Genomic DNA, 13,589 nt, shown 5'->3' on the forward strand with positions numbered 1-13,589 from the left:
TTGTCATCAAAGCTTCCCTCTCCCTTTCCACAATGCTAAGGAAGGCCAAATTAGGAGATCCTGTCTTCTCGGTTTTTGCCTTGGGCTCTATTGACTGTAGTATCTGAAAATCTGACCTCTGTGAGGAAGGGTCTTGCGTAGGTCAGTTCTGCGATATTACTAAGTTTTGAGTGGTTAGGCTGTCTCTCAAAGAAAGGAATTGAATTTCTGTTGAAGAATTTTCATCCAAGCAATTGAAAGTATTACTGAAGCATATGACTTTGCAAATTTACTCTGAATTATCTGGAAGTAATGAGGAGGGAGGAGAAGGGGGAGAGGGCTAAGGTGACCTCACTGTGCTTTTCCATTTCCATCATCATATTACTAGAATTAAAGTTGAAGATGACCTCACTTGGTGTGAGGAATGAGCTGACATCATTGTAAGAGTAGCTACTGGTCCTTATCTTTTGTGGCTTTCTTGTTACACTTGACTTATATTTTTTTCCAGAATGATGTTGCAGTTTTTCTTCAAAGTCACAGGTTACTCTTATTTGCTTCTTTTTGACTTTCTTTTCCATATAATGCTTTAACATTTCATCTCCTTACATTCCCACTGTACACAGAAGAGAGATTTAACTAGAGGCTAGTGGCTTTAGGGTGTATTCTGTTCTCCCAACTCTTCATCGCTATTCCGTTGCGGTTTTGAATTAAGAAATTAAACTATGAAGGCCATAATAGGCCTTTTGAGATCTTTTGTATGAATTGTATTGGCTTGCATTCAATTTAGTTTGTTTGCTGCTGATTCATTTTACCCTCTGGCACCTGGTGGCTCGTCTACATTAAATTAATTGGGTGGTCTTGATGTTTGTGATCACAGATAGGTGTTCGTGTGACAAAGCCATCACTGCAAAGGGAGTTTGCATGTCGGGGACAGCTGTCTGCAGTGAATGATCAACCGAATGCAGCTACCGTATAGCCTATGGGGCAGTCTTGTTACAGTGTGCACATCTGTGGTCCACTTATGAGGAGCATTATATTTCTCTGCCTGTGTGGACTGTGTGTGGTGATAAAGAGAGTCCAGTGTTAAATCTGTAATGTAAAGCAAAATTAATATATTATTTCTTTAAAAAGCTGATTTCTGTGGATAAAGTCACATTTGAATTTTGAATGTGGTCAGCTAAATTAAGGATGTCAACTGTAGATGAAGTTGAAATAAAGAATCATTATCCTTTCACAGATATTTTGACACTAACTGAAAGATAATTCTGACAGTCTTCCTGAAATCAATAAGATAAGTTTGAATGTAAACTTCATTGAAAAGGAAAGTAATCCCTCGTTACTTGGTCTTTCAAAATAACCAATTAAAATCAATCCTCTTGCTCTTATTTTCTTTGATTTCTTAATTGTTTAGAATTATCTTGCAAAATATTATTGCAATAGTTCTTCTGTAGTTGCAGGTATATTTTTTGCAGCTTTGCTAAGCAAGTTGTGCTGTTTTGTTGACTTTGGCTGAAGAAATTGGATGTTCTTTGCCTGAGTGAGTGTGTAGATAGTTCTGGCAGATAGATGTGTGCATATGAACTGAAAATGAAGGTACATACTCCTTCACTTGGAAATTATTTTGCTGCAAATGTTTGTCAGTACAACATGACTGTACAGATGTCTATGCTATGGCAAACCAACGTGACAGCAATGAGCATAGCTTAAACAGAGCAGTGTAAAAACTGCAGTGAAGGCTTGTCCAGCTCTAGAATTAATCTGTTAGTATTTTTTTTTTCCCCAGAGGTAGCAGAATCAAAAATCTTGTTTACTAATTTCTGGCTGGAAATTTTATTATAGCTAGTGCCAAAATGAAAGGATTCTTGTTGTGTTTTCCTCATACTAATGACATTACAAACCAGCTATTTCAAAAAAATACTAGTCCCATTAAATCAGAGATGCTGTATCTTATTCTAAATGGGTGGAGGTGCTGGACTGGGAGTAGGTATTTACTTGGTAACGGTCTTCAAATGAAATGGAGTCTTCCTATACTGTGCTTTCACAACTCTGTTCTTAATACTGTATATAAAAGCAAAGAAGAGCCTTCCTTTAGCAAAAAAATAACTTCACAGAGTGACTGTCTAGCATATAATTCCTCTGCAATTAATAACTAAAATTAATATGTTTTGAGTAATTTTCTTTTTTTTTTTTTTTTTTCCTAGCACTGTGGTCAGTGATCTTCCTGCATGTTACAGTTCACATCTTTAGTTACAACTCCTGTTTTATGCATTATTGTTCTTCTTTCTGTACACCTCTGACTTACAGCTACCAATGGGATAATCTGCAGAAGCAATTAAAATGTCTCTTACCCTATCTATGGAGGGAAGAGGAATAGTGGATGTACTGGCATTAGCTTGGCAACAGCTTCTTTGTTGATGCATGTCTTCTCCATTGCTTGCTGCCTTTGCAGCCGGCTTTTTTTTTTTTTTTTTTTTTGTTGAATGTGACTGAATATTTTTCCATTAAAATAAATAATAAATTCCATGTTAAGTGCGAGTGAGTCCAAGCTACTGAGTTTGGAACTGAACTCTTGATTAGAATTGTTTATAAATGCTTCAACAGCTCTGTGTTATCAAAATCTGTACATAGTGCAGACATGTATGCGTAAGCTGTACTTTGGACTGTTGAGTTTGGCTTTTAGTTGCAGTTGCTAATCAAGCAGAAGTACTGTTTAAAAAAATGGATTAACAGCTGTGAGGTTTGAAGCATCTACATCTCTAAGCATGCCCTACTCAGTCTGTCTCCCAGCCGTATCTCTCCACTCTATTGCAGTGTGATGCAGCTTACAACATACACGTAGATTGTCCGTCTTGCTTTGTATACAGCTTCTGCCAACTCTGCCTTTAACGTGCCTGCTCTGTTCCTCTGTAGCCCTTTCTGGCCTGGACCCTGATGTTTGCCTGATTTGTGGTGCTATGCTCAGGGTGCCTCAGGGATTTGAAAATTCCTGCACGTGTCTATAACAGTGTCTTGGTGGCAGAGATAGTGTGTTGCAGCAAGGCACTTTTATCCACCTTCAGCAGTAGCCTTACTCTAAGAGGTTATTTTCCAAGCCCCACCTCCCACCCTGTTCCAGCCTCAAGATGAATCTGATAATTCAGTTAGTTATTTTTTTACCAATTAGAGTGCAAATCGTAGTTGCAAAATTAATCAGTTTGCAGCCTTGGCTCTGGGAAGGGTAGAATTTCTGCTCAGAGCCTTTCTTGGGTATCTCAGAATAGTTCTGTCACATGGCTTGGCATCCAATCTGAAGTGTGGGAGATGCACGTTCTAAGTTCTTGCTTTGTCTGAATTGGGGTAGGTCATGGGACATCAGTTTCTTATATTCCCATGAGTGTGTGCATTAAGTCTTCAGTTGTCCTCTTTCTTCCTTTCACACAATATATATTTGTTTTCTGTAATTTAGAAAAAAGAGAGACTGATATACTACATAGCCTACAGTTACAGATTGCCTGGGAGTTTGAGATTCAAATTTGGGGTTGAATTGGGAAAAGCAGATGGTTTTTAAGTGAACGAGTCTCTCTTCTGATTTTCAGATGACTTAGATTTTGACCTGATGTGGAACTTAAATCCTCACACTACTTTTCTTTATTACACTAAATGGTAAAACATTCTTCTGCTTCCATCTGTCTCTCCTGTTTTTTTATCTACATTTCTAACCACCAGTTTGGGATGATTTTTGAATTTGTAGGTTTTGGCTGATAAGTAGCCATGAAATTCAGACTGATACCCTGTGCTAAATGAGACGTCTTGCTTAAAGACCATGGTTAATCCCATGACCAACAGGCATCTAATATGAAGGCTGTCTGTAATGGCATTTAGGATAATTTGATTCATATTTAATCTGTATTAGCAGCAACAAAAGTCAGGACAACTTTGATGCTTCTAGACACATTTTACTTCTGGTGGAAAAAAATGCATTTTCAGAAACATTAGATGTCTGAAGATCACTTCATTTTACAAGAAAACTACATATTCGATAAGGTTTCCTGTACAGAAACAGACTACCTCAGCAAACCAGTAAAATGTGAATGTGAAAGCTCTTTCAGCTTTCCCAAGGAGAATGTGCCTCAAGGTGTCTCCAGAAAATTGTATCAGATGCTGGAGCTCATGTGAAATTCTGTGTGTGTATTTTCAGTCCACTGAAGAACTGAACAAATACATTTAACACCATACAAAATTGTACGGTATGGCTTCATGATAATCTCTTGATTTGTCAAGGAATAACTGGGCGATGGAGGCCTTTCATGTGTTCTATATTGGTTCCCTGATTACTCACTCTCGTAGACCCTTTTTGTCCAGGAAGATTGAAAGAAACCGTGCTTCATAATTCTTTGCCCCCAAGGATTTGGGATGATCTGTATGGATCTCAAAAAGTTGTTGTTTGGAGGTATAGCTGTTAAAAAATCCCTAAACAATCAGAGAGAGAGATGAAGAAAGGGGACTCCATAAGTACCCCTGGAAAATAGAAAGATTGAATTAGTTTCTTTACAAGTGAGTTTGGAGGGTGAGTCGCAGGATATGAATACAGCATTGGGAACATTCCCGGATCTTTTCCACAATCCTTTTAATGTGGTCACAGATTCCTGACTGTGAGTGAAAATAAATTAGAATTAACTTCAGTGAGTGTCGAAAACATGGCGACTTTTAAATTTGTTTGGAAAAAGCATAAGGGCATGCTATGATTTTTTTTGTCTGTACTAATTAGTGATGACAAAGCATCAAGATGGCAAAGAATGAATCATTTGGATGTTCATGAAACAACATATTTTAGTGTCACTAACATGTGGCTTCTGGGAATTCTTGAAGTAATAGAATAAGGATCCAAGGAGTATCTTTGATGAAACAGATTTGTTTGAAGAGGACAGATATTCTTAATCCAGTTTCTTTTCTGATTAACATTAGTAGCCAAACTAGTCCTGTTGCTTCTTGAAGACTGTCAGTTATGTTAGCAATACGTAATATCTTAAAGGTCTTTTCCAACCTAAATGACTCTGTGATTCTATAATGGCTTTTATTATCAAAATAATCAGGCTGAATGACCTTTGTACTAAACTATGGAGCACCTTTGCATTCATATATGAAGTTAAATTTGATGTGAGTAGCAGCCACATATGTCTAGGAGGTAACCTATACCTGAATGATTAGGAGCAGATATCCAAAGGCTGTGCATTTTATGTTAAAAAGTTCTAATCAGAGCAGTTTTTTTTTTAACTCAATGGAAAGCCAGTAAGTTTTAGTAACTTTTGAAGAACTAAACTCAAAGATGACAGATTCTTCGCCTGATCCAAAACTAAACAAAATTTCTTTTTTTTTTTTTTTTTTTTTTTTTTTTTGTGTGTGTGTGTACTTACCCAGTTGCACTTTAGTTTCTGGAATTCATAGATTCCATTTAAGTAACTTTCTAGACTTGTAAGATTTTGGTTTGATACCACATAGTGTCTGAATTAAGTTATAGAGCCAAACAATATTTCTTAAAATTTAATTTCTTTAAATTTTAATTCATCATGTACATTCTTGATACTGCATGTAGTTAATTTTTGCTCCAGAAAACTGATGGTAGCTTTTAAAATGCAGATAAACTGTTATGTTAACCACTGACAATTTATTGAAAAAGTTTGGAGGAAAAAAAAAAAGCTTTGAAAAGAAAAGCAGAACAACAAAGCTACTAGAACCTTTGTTAAGATACTTTGGCCTTCTCCTCAACTGTGTACCACAGGTTCTTACAGGGTTTTTTAGGTGGGAGAAGGGAGGACTTGGAGTTGCTGTTGACAAAGCTTATGCCATTGAGACTCTCTTAGTGTTTAATACTGTTACTTCTGTAAAAAAATCTTCTTCTGGTATCTTGTACAAGAGTCTTTGCCTGAACTTACGGGGAGTAGATGAAAAATGTGGGACCTGAAAATTAAAAGACAAAAAGGCCAATAAATCATCCCTCAGATTTCTTGTGTAGAGATGAAGACCCACATAGATTGTTGTCTTGGAGAAGTAATTTGAAGACTGTACGTTGCTGTCATAAGCTGAAATCAGACTGAGCTTTGGAGACAGAAACAAAGAATAGAGCCTGGCCCATGTGATATGACCGGCCTCTTCCAATAGACTTCTTGCTTTCTGGATCAATAGCTCTCTGCAGAGTATAGTGTTGGAAACTCTCTGTAAATTATCTATCTTGGTAGCAGAGTTTTCTGTGAGTTTGGAAATGTCACGTGGCTCTCAGGAGCTTGCAGGTATCATACTCTTAATTGGAGGGTTTTCCTGTAGCTGTCTTCAGTTATTCCTTCAGCTGAAGAAATAATGTTGAATATCTTTTCAAAAGTAAACTTAGGCACTCATGTTGCTTTGTGTGTTGTTATGCATTTCAAGGAAATTTTGCAGAGAGGCAGAGTTTGCAAAGGTAAACTTCTGTTAATTGTTCATGCGAATTCATGCGCATGCTGTGATGGCAACTGTAGGGTTGTAGTGTGCTTTTAAAGCTGATTGTTACTGTTTAATCCAGGCAGTTGAGAGATCCCAAATGTCCCAGCTGTGGAAAAAGCTTCACTGAAAGTTTACAGGTTCTTACATGCTTCGATCATATTTCAGTCATTTTGAAATAGATTCAAAAGCATTGTTCTTGTGCTCACAGGGCTGTTTGTTTTCTTCCTGTACTTATAATTCAAAAATATTAAATTTAAAATTGCTAATTTTAGAAAGTAGGACATTATTCAAGCAAGTATTTTTTGAGAAAGTTGTCTGTTGACTTTGAGTCTGCTCTGACATTAAGCAGCTGACGGAGAACTGAGAGAGCCCCTGTTATTGATCTGAAACATGTGCCTCCATGAACTCTTCATGGGAAACTTTCCTTATGATCAGTCTGTGGTGGGGGAAAGGCTCAGTTCTTCAGGCAGTAAATCACTGCAAAGTGAGTAGAGCAGACTGGATGATCAGAATATTTGATTTGGAAAAATTGTCATTTTTACATAAATGTCAGATTTTTTAATTGCATTAAAATAAGGACATGATTGTGCCTGGCCTCTAATACCTGCATTTCTAAAAATGCTTTTGTTAGAACTTGCAAGAATCGTGCTGGGAGAAGGCAGGCTACTTCTTTGATCTTCCGGATTTCTTATCTTGGAAAGCCACAGGTGTCACTGCGAGGTATGTTAATTATAACGATATGATTTGGTTGTCTTCGTCTATTTTCTCCTGTATGTTTGTGCTTTAATTCATTTTGACTGGACATGCTGTTATGTACATCTGTCTGTAATTCAGCCTGCTCCAAAACATCTTGAACCTATCTCCTGCTTCCACTGTGCATTCCTGAACACAGTTGTTCCCGTGAGCAGTGTAATTCACAGATACAGTATGTTGCTACAACTGTCAGTTAATTGGTCTTGTACCCCATTTTGGAACATAAATATGATTGCTCTAGTTACTGTGAAATATGCTTCTAATAATTCATTGAAATCTGTTTTTGTTGACAAATTTATTGACTTTTTTGAGAAATGGAGGAAAACACTTCTTTGCCATGTGGGAGGGATCTGGTAAAATCTTGTTTAAAGTGTTCACTTCAGTATAAAACATGGCAGCTGTATTGCTCCCCAAAAGCATCCTAGAATAGTTGCTGAGCAGTTTAACAAACCCCTTCGAGAGAACCCCTTTAAAATCTTGATTAAAATGACCAGTACAAGTGAAGGCCAGTTGCAGATAAACAAGTCCTTGTGAAAACTGAGGTACAGTATTATTTATTTAAAATAAAGTCTTGTGGACTAATCACATTTTCACTTTTTAAAAAAGAAGAAAGCACAGATTAGCTGTGTGAGGACTTGCGAGGTGATAATTGAAAGCCAGTATCTCAAATCTTCCTTCTTTTGGACTTTCAATCACATTCTGCTGTACGCTGTTTAACAAACCCCTTCGAGAGAACCCCTTTAAAATCTTGATTAAAATGACCAGTACAAGTGAAGGCCAGTTGCAGATAAACAAGTCCTTGTGAAAACTGAGGTACAGTATTATTTATTTAAAATAAAGTCTTGTGGACTAATCACATTTTCACTTTTTAAAAAAGAAGAAAGCACAGATTAGCTGTGTGAGGACTTGCGAGGTGATAATTGAAAGCCAGTATCTCAAATCTTCCTTCTTTTGGACTTTCAATCACATTCTGCTGTACGCTGTTTAACTATGGGCTATGTAACAGAAGAACAACTCTCACCCCAAAGATCTTTCAGTCTAAGCAGTCCTGTCACCTGACCCAACTCTAACTTCAGGAGGATAAATCCCGGGCTCCCAGATGATATGGCATGCAGTGTCTCCATGTTGTGAAAGTGCTCAAGACTTCGATTTAGATAATTAACCCTTTGGTTAGAGGACTAGCTGAAGAATTGTGACTGCATTTTTCCCATAAACAGTATAAGAGTGGGACAGATCAAGTGCTCCTCAAATTTAGGCACAGCCATGTGTGAGAAATGTAGCCACCTATCCTGAAGAGAAACTTCTTGAGGTAGTTGGGGGATATGATGACCCAGAAAATATGTGTGACTAAATGTTGCTTTTAGTGTATTACATATTTTTGCAATTTGTCTACTAAAAGTTCTGTTTAATCGGACAGGAGAACATTTTCATCTGCTATTACATGTGGTAGGAGTGTCTTCATTCTACCATTCTATTCTTCATTCAAGTGAGAAGGGTACTTCTTACTTGGCTAGGGACCCTGGTTGGAACTCAGTTCCAAACACAGATTTAATTTGGCTTTGTGGCCAGATGGTGATTAATAGATGGGATAAAATGTGTGAGCAAATCATGAAATGTTCATCTTGTGCTAATGGTTGAAGAAGCTAAAATAGAATGTGGTCCGTGTGAGCTTGGAGTCAAATATTATTTGGAATTTATTTTTAAAGGAAGGGAAGTAATTTCAGAGAGAATGGTGATATATTAGAAAGAGAATTCTTATCTTGCCTGGTAGAGGGATCTCCGGCATTGATGAACAGAGTTCCCACTCTTCCCAGAGCCCTTTCTGATCCATAGCATGTTCTGCCTGTCTTATTTCTAAAAGTGGCAGCCATACTGTATAGAAGAAATCCCTCTCTCTGCCCTTCCCTCTCTTCATCTCTCAACCTCCAACCTAGTATAGCTTGTGAGAGCAGATGGAAAAGAAAAACAATGCCTTCCTGCAGACTTAAAAATGTAACTGTTACTATGATTAATTCCTTTAGCTGTTGGGAAATGAGTGATTGTATTGAAGCTGCAGAAGCAATGGATTGCTGCTAACAACTGATGCTGCAGTCGTGGGGAATCTAGATTCCTTTTACTTGTTCCTGAAAATTCCCATCTGCTGTGGTTTTCACAGAACTCTTGCTAGAGTTACACCATCCCGGTACTTGCTATTCCAGCATCGTGTTTGTCCGTCTGCTTGCTGCATGTACCTGCCAGTGGTTATAATCTCTGTGAAGTCTTTGGGGAAGGGCATGGGTTTTCTTGGGTATGTTATTAGTGCCCAGCACTGTGGGATCCTAATTCCATCTGTGAACTTCTGTTGCCATAAATATTATTAATAACAGTGCAAAAGCAAACAGATCGTATGAACTAATGATTGTATTCTCTAGTGCTCATCTAACCTGTACAAGAATACAGTCTGAATTCCTGAGATTAAATTTTTCAGCATCACCTGCAGCCTTTCTATGCAACGAAAACATATGGCAGGAGTTGGCAGGAGGTTTAAAAGGAAGTTTGGAGTGGGTATGTAGGAGCTTAGAGTATGACAGCTCCTGTCTACTGTCCCTCATGGATGCCTTAACTTAGGGGGCAGCCTTATTTGTGGGTGTGTGGAAGGGAAGAGAAGGATGGGGTAAAAGTAATACTGCGGATTTAGTGGTGTGGTGCTGTCAGCTGGTGTCAGGCTGTCGTGGCTTGCAGTGGATCTCAGGACTGTCTGAACTCAGTGAAGCTCAGGTTTTGCTGTGGAAGTAGGTCTGAAAGGGAGGGTACAGTGGTAATGACAGGTCCTTGCTCCTGCCTGGCTTTGGCTTTGTGTTCTTAGCTGTAGCCTGTAACTTTCTGGAGGTAAGGCAGAGAATTTCTATTTTAAAATAATAATAATAAAAAAAGCTGTGAAAGATTATACTCAAAAGTAGAGCTGACTGAATTTTTACTGGCAAGTTAATTTCCTTAGAAATGACATTTTGATTATTCAAAAACTTTTTGATTGTATTGATTGATGTTGTAAGGGAGAAAGGAGTGTTGGGAAAACAGTTTCTGGACAACGTCTTCCCCCACCCTTTGGCTGAGAGTCTTCTATTTTGGATAAAATAGTTCCTTGTGCATCATCTTTTGCTGCCTTAACGTGCTCCCCCAAACTAATTGCATTGTTTTAGCTCTAGTTGAATGTCTTAGAGTAACAAAGGAGCAAGAAAAAGACAGGAAAATAAGGACAAGAAATGTTTTGTTGGAATCAAACCTAATTTTTTTTTCCTTCCTCTGCTCTCCCCTGTGCACACCTGTTTCTTGGGAATTTCCTTGTAGTTTGGTGAAGTAAAGTAATTTGTCCTGCATATGCTCATAATACTGGGGAAGTATGAATTTATCAACTACAAGATTCTTACCACCTTTTCTCCCTTTGAGTACAAAGGAGCCTATTCATGGGGCAAGACACTGTGTTAGTCATTGTGAATCATACATAGCTTGGCCCTGATAAAAGAAAGATTTATTTTTTAAAAAATTTGTTTTGGTGATGGGGATTTTACCAAAATAAATGCAATTCCAAGGGCACTTTTGTAGGAAAGACTTCTGCACTCATTGAAACTATTACTCTTGCTTTGTTATTTTTTTAAGGGGCTCTTTAAAACATTTTCTATGTATTTAACATCTAAAAACTATGTATAGTTTTTTTGGCTTCAGGGAGATTATGCGGTGCACAAAGTTAAGTAGTGTGTGAGGTGGGGATTTGAAGTATTTGAAAAAGCAGTTCTTGATGTATTTCTAAGTATGGAATCATTTGTCTTTCACCTTTAATTCTGGTGGCTTGAACTACATTGTTGCCAAGTTTTTTCCAGTGGATGTATTATAAACAGCAAATTCTTCTTACCTGAAAGATGCAGACTCAAATGTATTCTGAGATTTTTTTTAGCTACTGTCTTTGAAACTGCTATATACCTCACTGAACAGCGTCCACCCATCAATTGCAAAGATAAATTCCAAACTGTTGAGTCCCATTGTTCTTGGAAGATTGTTGCCTGTAATATTCCATATTAAAAATAGTTATTTTTTTATTATTTTTCCTTTGGGTTGATGAAAGGCCATTGAATTTTTCTGAATGATCCAGATGGCTGACTATTCTGCAGTTAAAAAATGTTACTGACGGCTCATCAGTTAAAAAATTTAAAACTTCGGAACTTCCCTGCTCCTGCCCCCCAAGGTTGCAGCAATAAATATTGGTTTTGCCACTTCAATACTCAGTTGTCTTATTTCAGAAATGCTGTTGTGGAGAGGAAGAGAGCTGTTTTTTCACAGACACGTTAGCAATGCTTTTCAGAGGCTCAGCACTTTTACTCATGGTGAGCGTGACTCACTGCTCTCTTCCACCCACCCTCTATAACCTCTGCTATCTTTTCCTTTATATGGTATTTTGGATAAAGCTTTCTTAATAAAATCTGGTTTAGTGCAGGCTACTGTGTTATGGATGGAGAATTCTTATCAGAGATGCAATTTTATTGTATTTCTGAAGTCTTGTGAAGGATCATGTTCCAGATAAGAATATGGCTGAACTGTTACATTGGGTAGAATCCACACAGAGATTTCTCAAAGGTTGTGTGTATTAAAATCCAGTGTTCTGTTTCAGGGCCACTTTCAATCATAAGCAACTCGCTGGAAAATTAGCTAGTCTCTACTGGATTTACATGGTTTAAGATGAGCTGCAACCAAAGAGAGATTAAACCTGTGGAGGAGGATTTGGAAATTTAGGGAAGAATGTCAGGCTGACATTCTTGAGGTAGAGAGTGTCCAACATCATGCTATAAACCACCTCCAAAAATTACAAAAAAAAAATGGAACAAACTGAGTATTTGTGCAGAATATTTTTTTTTATATATATATATATATTACTACACTCTAGATATTTTAATATTTGGAGAAGGTAATGTGTTATCTAGTAGAGTCTTCATCTCATATATGAATGTTGACCCAAATAGTTTTCCTATGAAATCTGACTTTAACCGCTAACCATCACAACAGGGAAAATGGTGTAACAGAGATGTATCATATACATTTTGGGGATCTTTTGTAAATGATCTCCTTCCAGCAGATCTCAGATAAAATCACTTTTATAAGAAAGAAGTTCATACTGTTATGGTAATTACAGACAGTAAAGTGAAAGACAAATGTTTGTAGTTCATAAAAAACAGTTCTGGGAACCACAAAACTAATATTAGGCTATATCTATCTGAGAGTGATATCTTTTCAATATACAGTATATTTTCAACAGGAAAATACCTTGACAAATTTTGTTCTTTCATTTATGAGCAAGAAGCTTGTGCATGTGCAAGTAGCTGACTATGTTAAGCAGTGATTAGGTCCTTAAAGTTTATTTGTAACCTCTTTTCAATTGCTTATCCTTAGGGCTAGAGAGGGCTCTGTTGCCTTGATCAAAATCCAGAGAACTCCTCCGATATCAGTGGGGTTGATGCAGAGTACTCTGGGGTAAAGAGAAGTAGAGTCTGGTCCATTGCTGAATTGCGGTGATGGAAGTTTGTAATAAAACACTGAAGCTAGGAAGGTGCTTTTGAATCCAAGAATCTGGATTCAAGTTTCTGCTCTGTTATGTCCCCTGTATGATTTGGAGAAGTGAATTAAATCTACATCTTCGAAGGTGTTTGGGCAGCTGAATACCTTTGAGGATTTGATTCTTGTTCATCCCTGCATTGTTCCTCATCTGTTAAACTCATACATACATACACTTTTATGAGGTTGCTTACTTTTACCGCTGTGAGGTATTTCATCACTGTGGTTAGTGGAGTCCTCACCAAATATTTTATCCAGATAGGCTGGAAACATTGAAAAGAGAGAGAGTTTGGAAGAGGAATTTATGTTTAAAGCTGCTGTTGAAAAAACAAACTGGTGTGAGTTAAATGATTATCTGAAGGATGCCTCTGTCTTTTTTACAGGATTGGGCAATCCTGGTTAGTGAGATGTGGTAACCAGAGCAGCACAGACAGCAGATTCTCGGGGCCAGCTGCCCTTCCCTTCCTTCCTAGCCTTGCCATGACTAATGTATACCCTTTGGCTGGGATTCTGGCATTTGGCTTCTTCATGTTTATATTTTGTGCCTGCTTCAAAAGACGCCTGGTCTAAAAATTAGGCCTCTCTCTGGAAAGAAAGGGGCTAGGGAGTATTTCAGAAAGATCTCCTGATTAGCACTGCAACCCATGTGGTGGTGACAGTATCCTGAATTGCACTCGGGTTTTGCGTCCTGTTTATGAAATGAAACCCAAGACTTCAGACTTGTTTGGAGAAGTCTCTGGAGAAGGGAGAATTATCTTGAAGGGCTGGTTGGGAAGGATGGTGTTTTTGTGGATTGGACAAACAAAGTACCATGGATTTCT

The 13,589-nt window shown here is 37.8% G+C and overlaps 1 protein-coding gene across 8 annotated transcripts in view; it reads left to right on the forward strand.

Annotated features, from left to right (window-relative positions):
• FGGY (FGGY carbohydrate kinase domain containing) overlaps window positions 1-13,589 on the forward strand; it is a 325,810-nt gene that overhangs the window by 200,507 nt on the left and 111,714 nt on the right. For all 8 annotated transcript variants that reach the window (XM_033008779.2, XM_033008783.2, XM_042807464.1 and 5 more), the window contains one exon: window positions 7,067-7,155. In XM_033008779.2, coding sequence (XP_032864670.1) covers window positions 7,067-7,155 — 89 coding nt within the window. The remainder of the gene's footprint in view (window positions 1-7,066; window positions 7,156-13,589) is intronic.

The sequence above is a fragment of the Tyto alba genome, unplaced genomic scaffold, assembly GCF_018691265.1.
Source record: "Tyto alba isolate M040663 unplaced genomic scaffold, T.alba_DEE_v4.0 Super-Scaffold_1000006, whole genome shotgun sequence".
In the NCBI taxonomy this organism is placed as follows: Eukaryota; Metazoa; Chordata; class Aves; order Strigiformes; family Tytonidae; genus Tyto; species Tyto alba.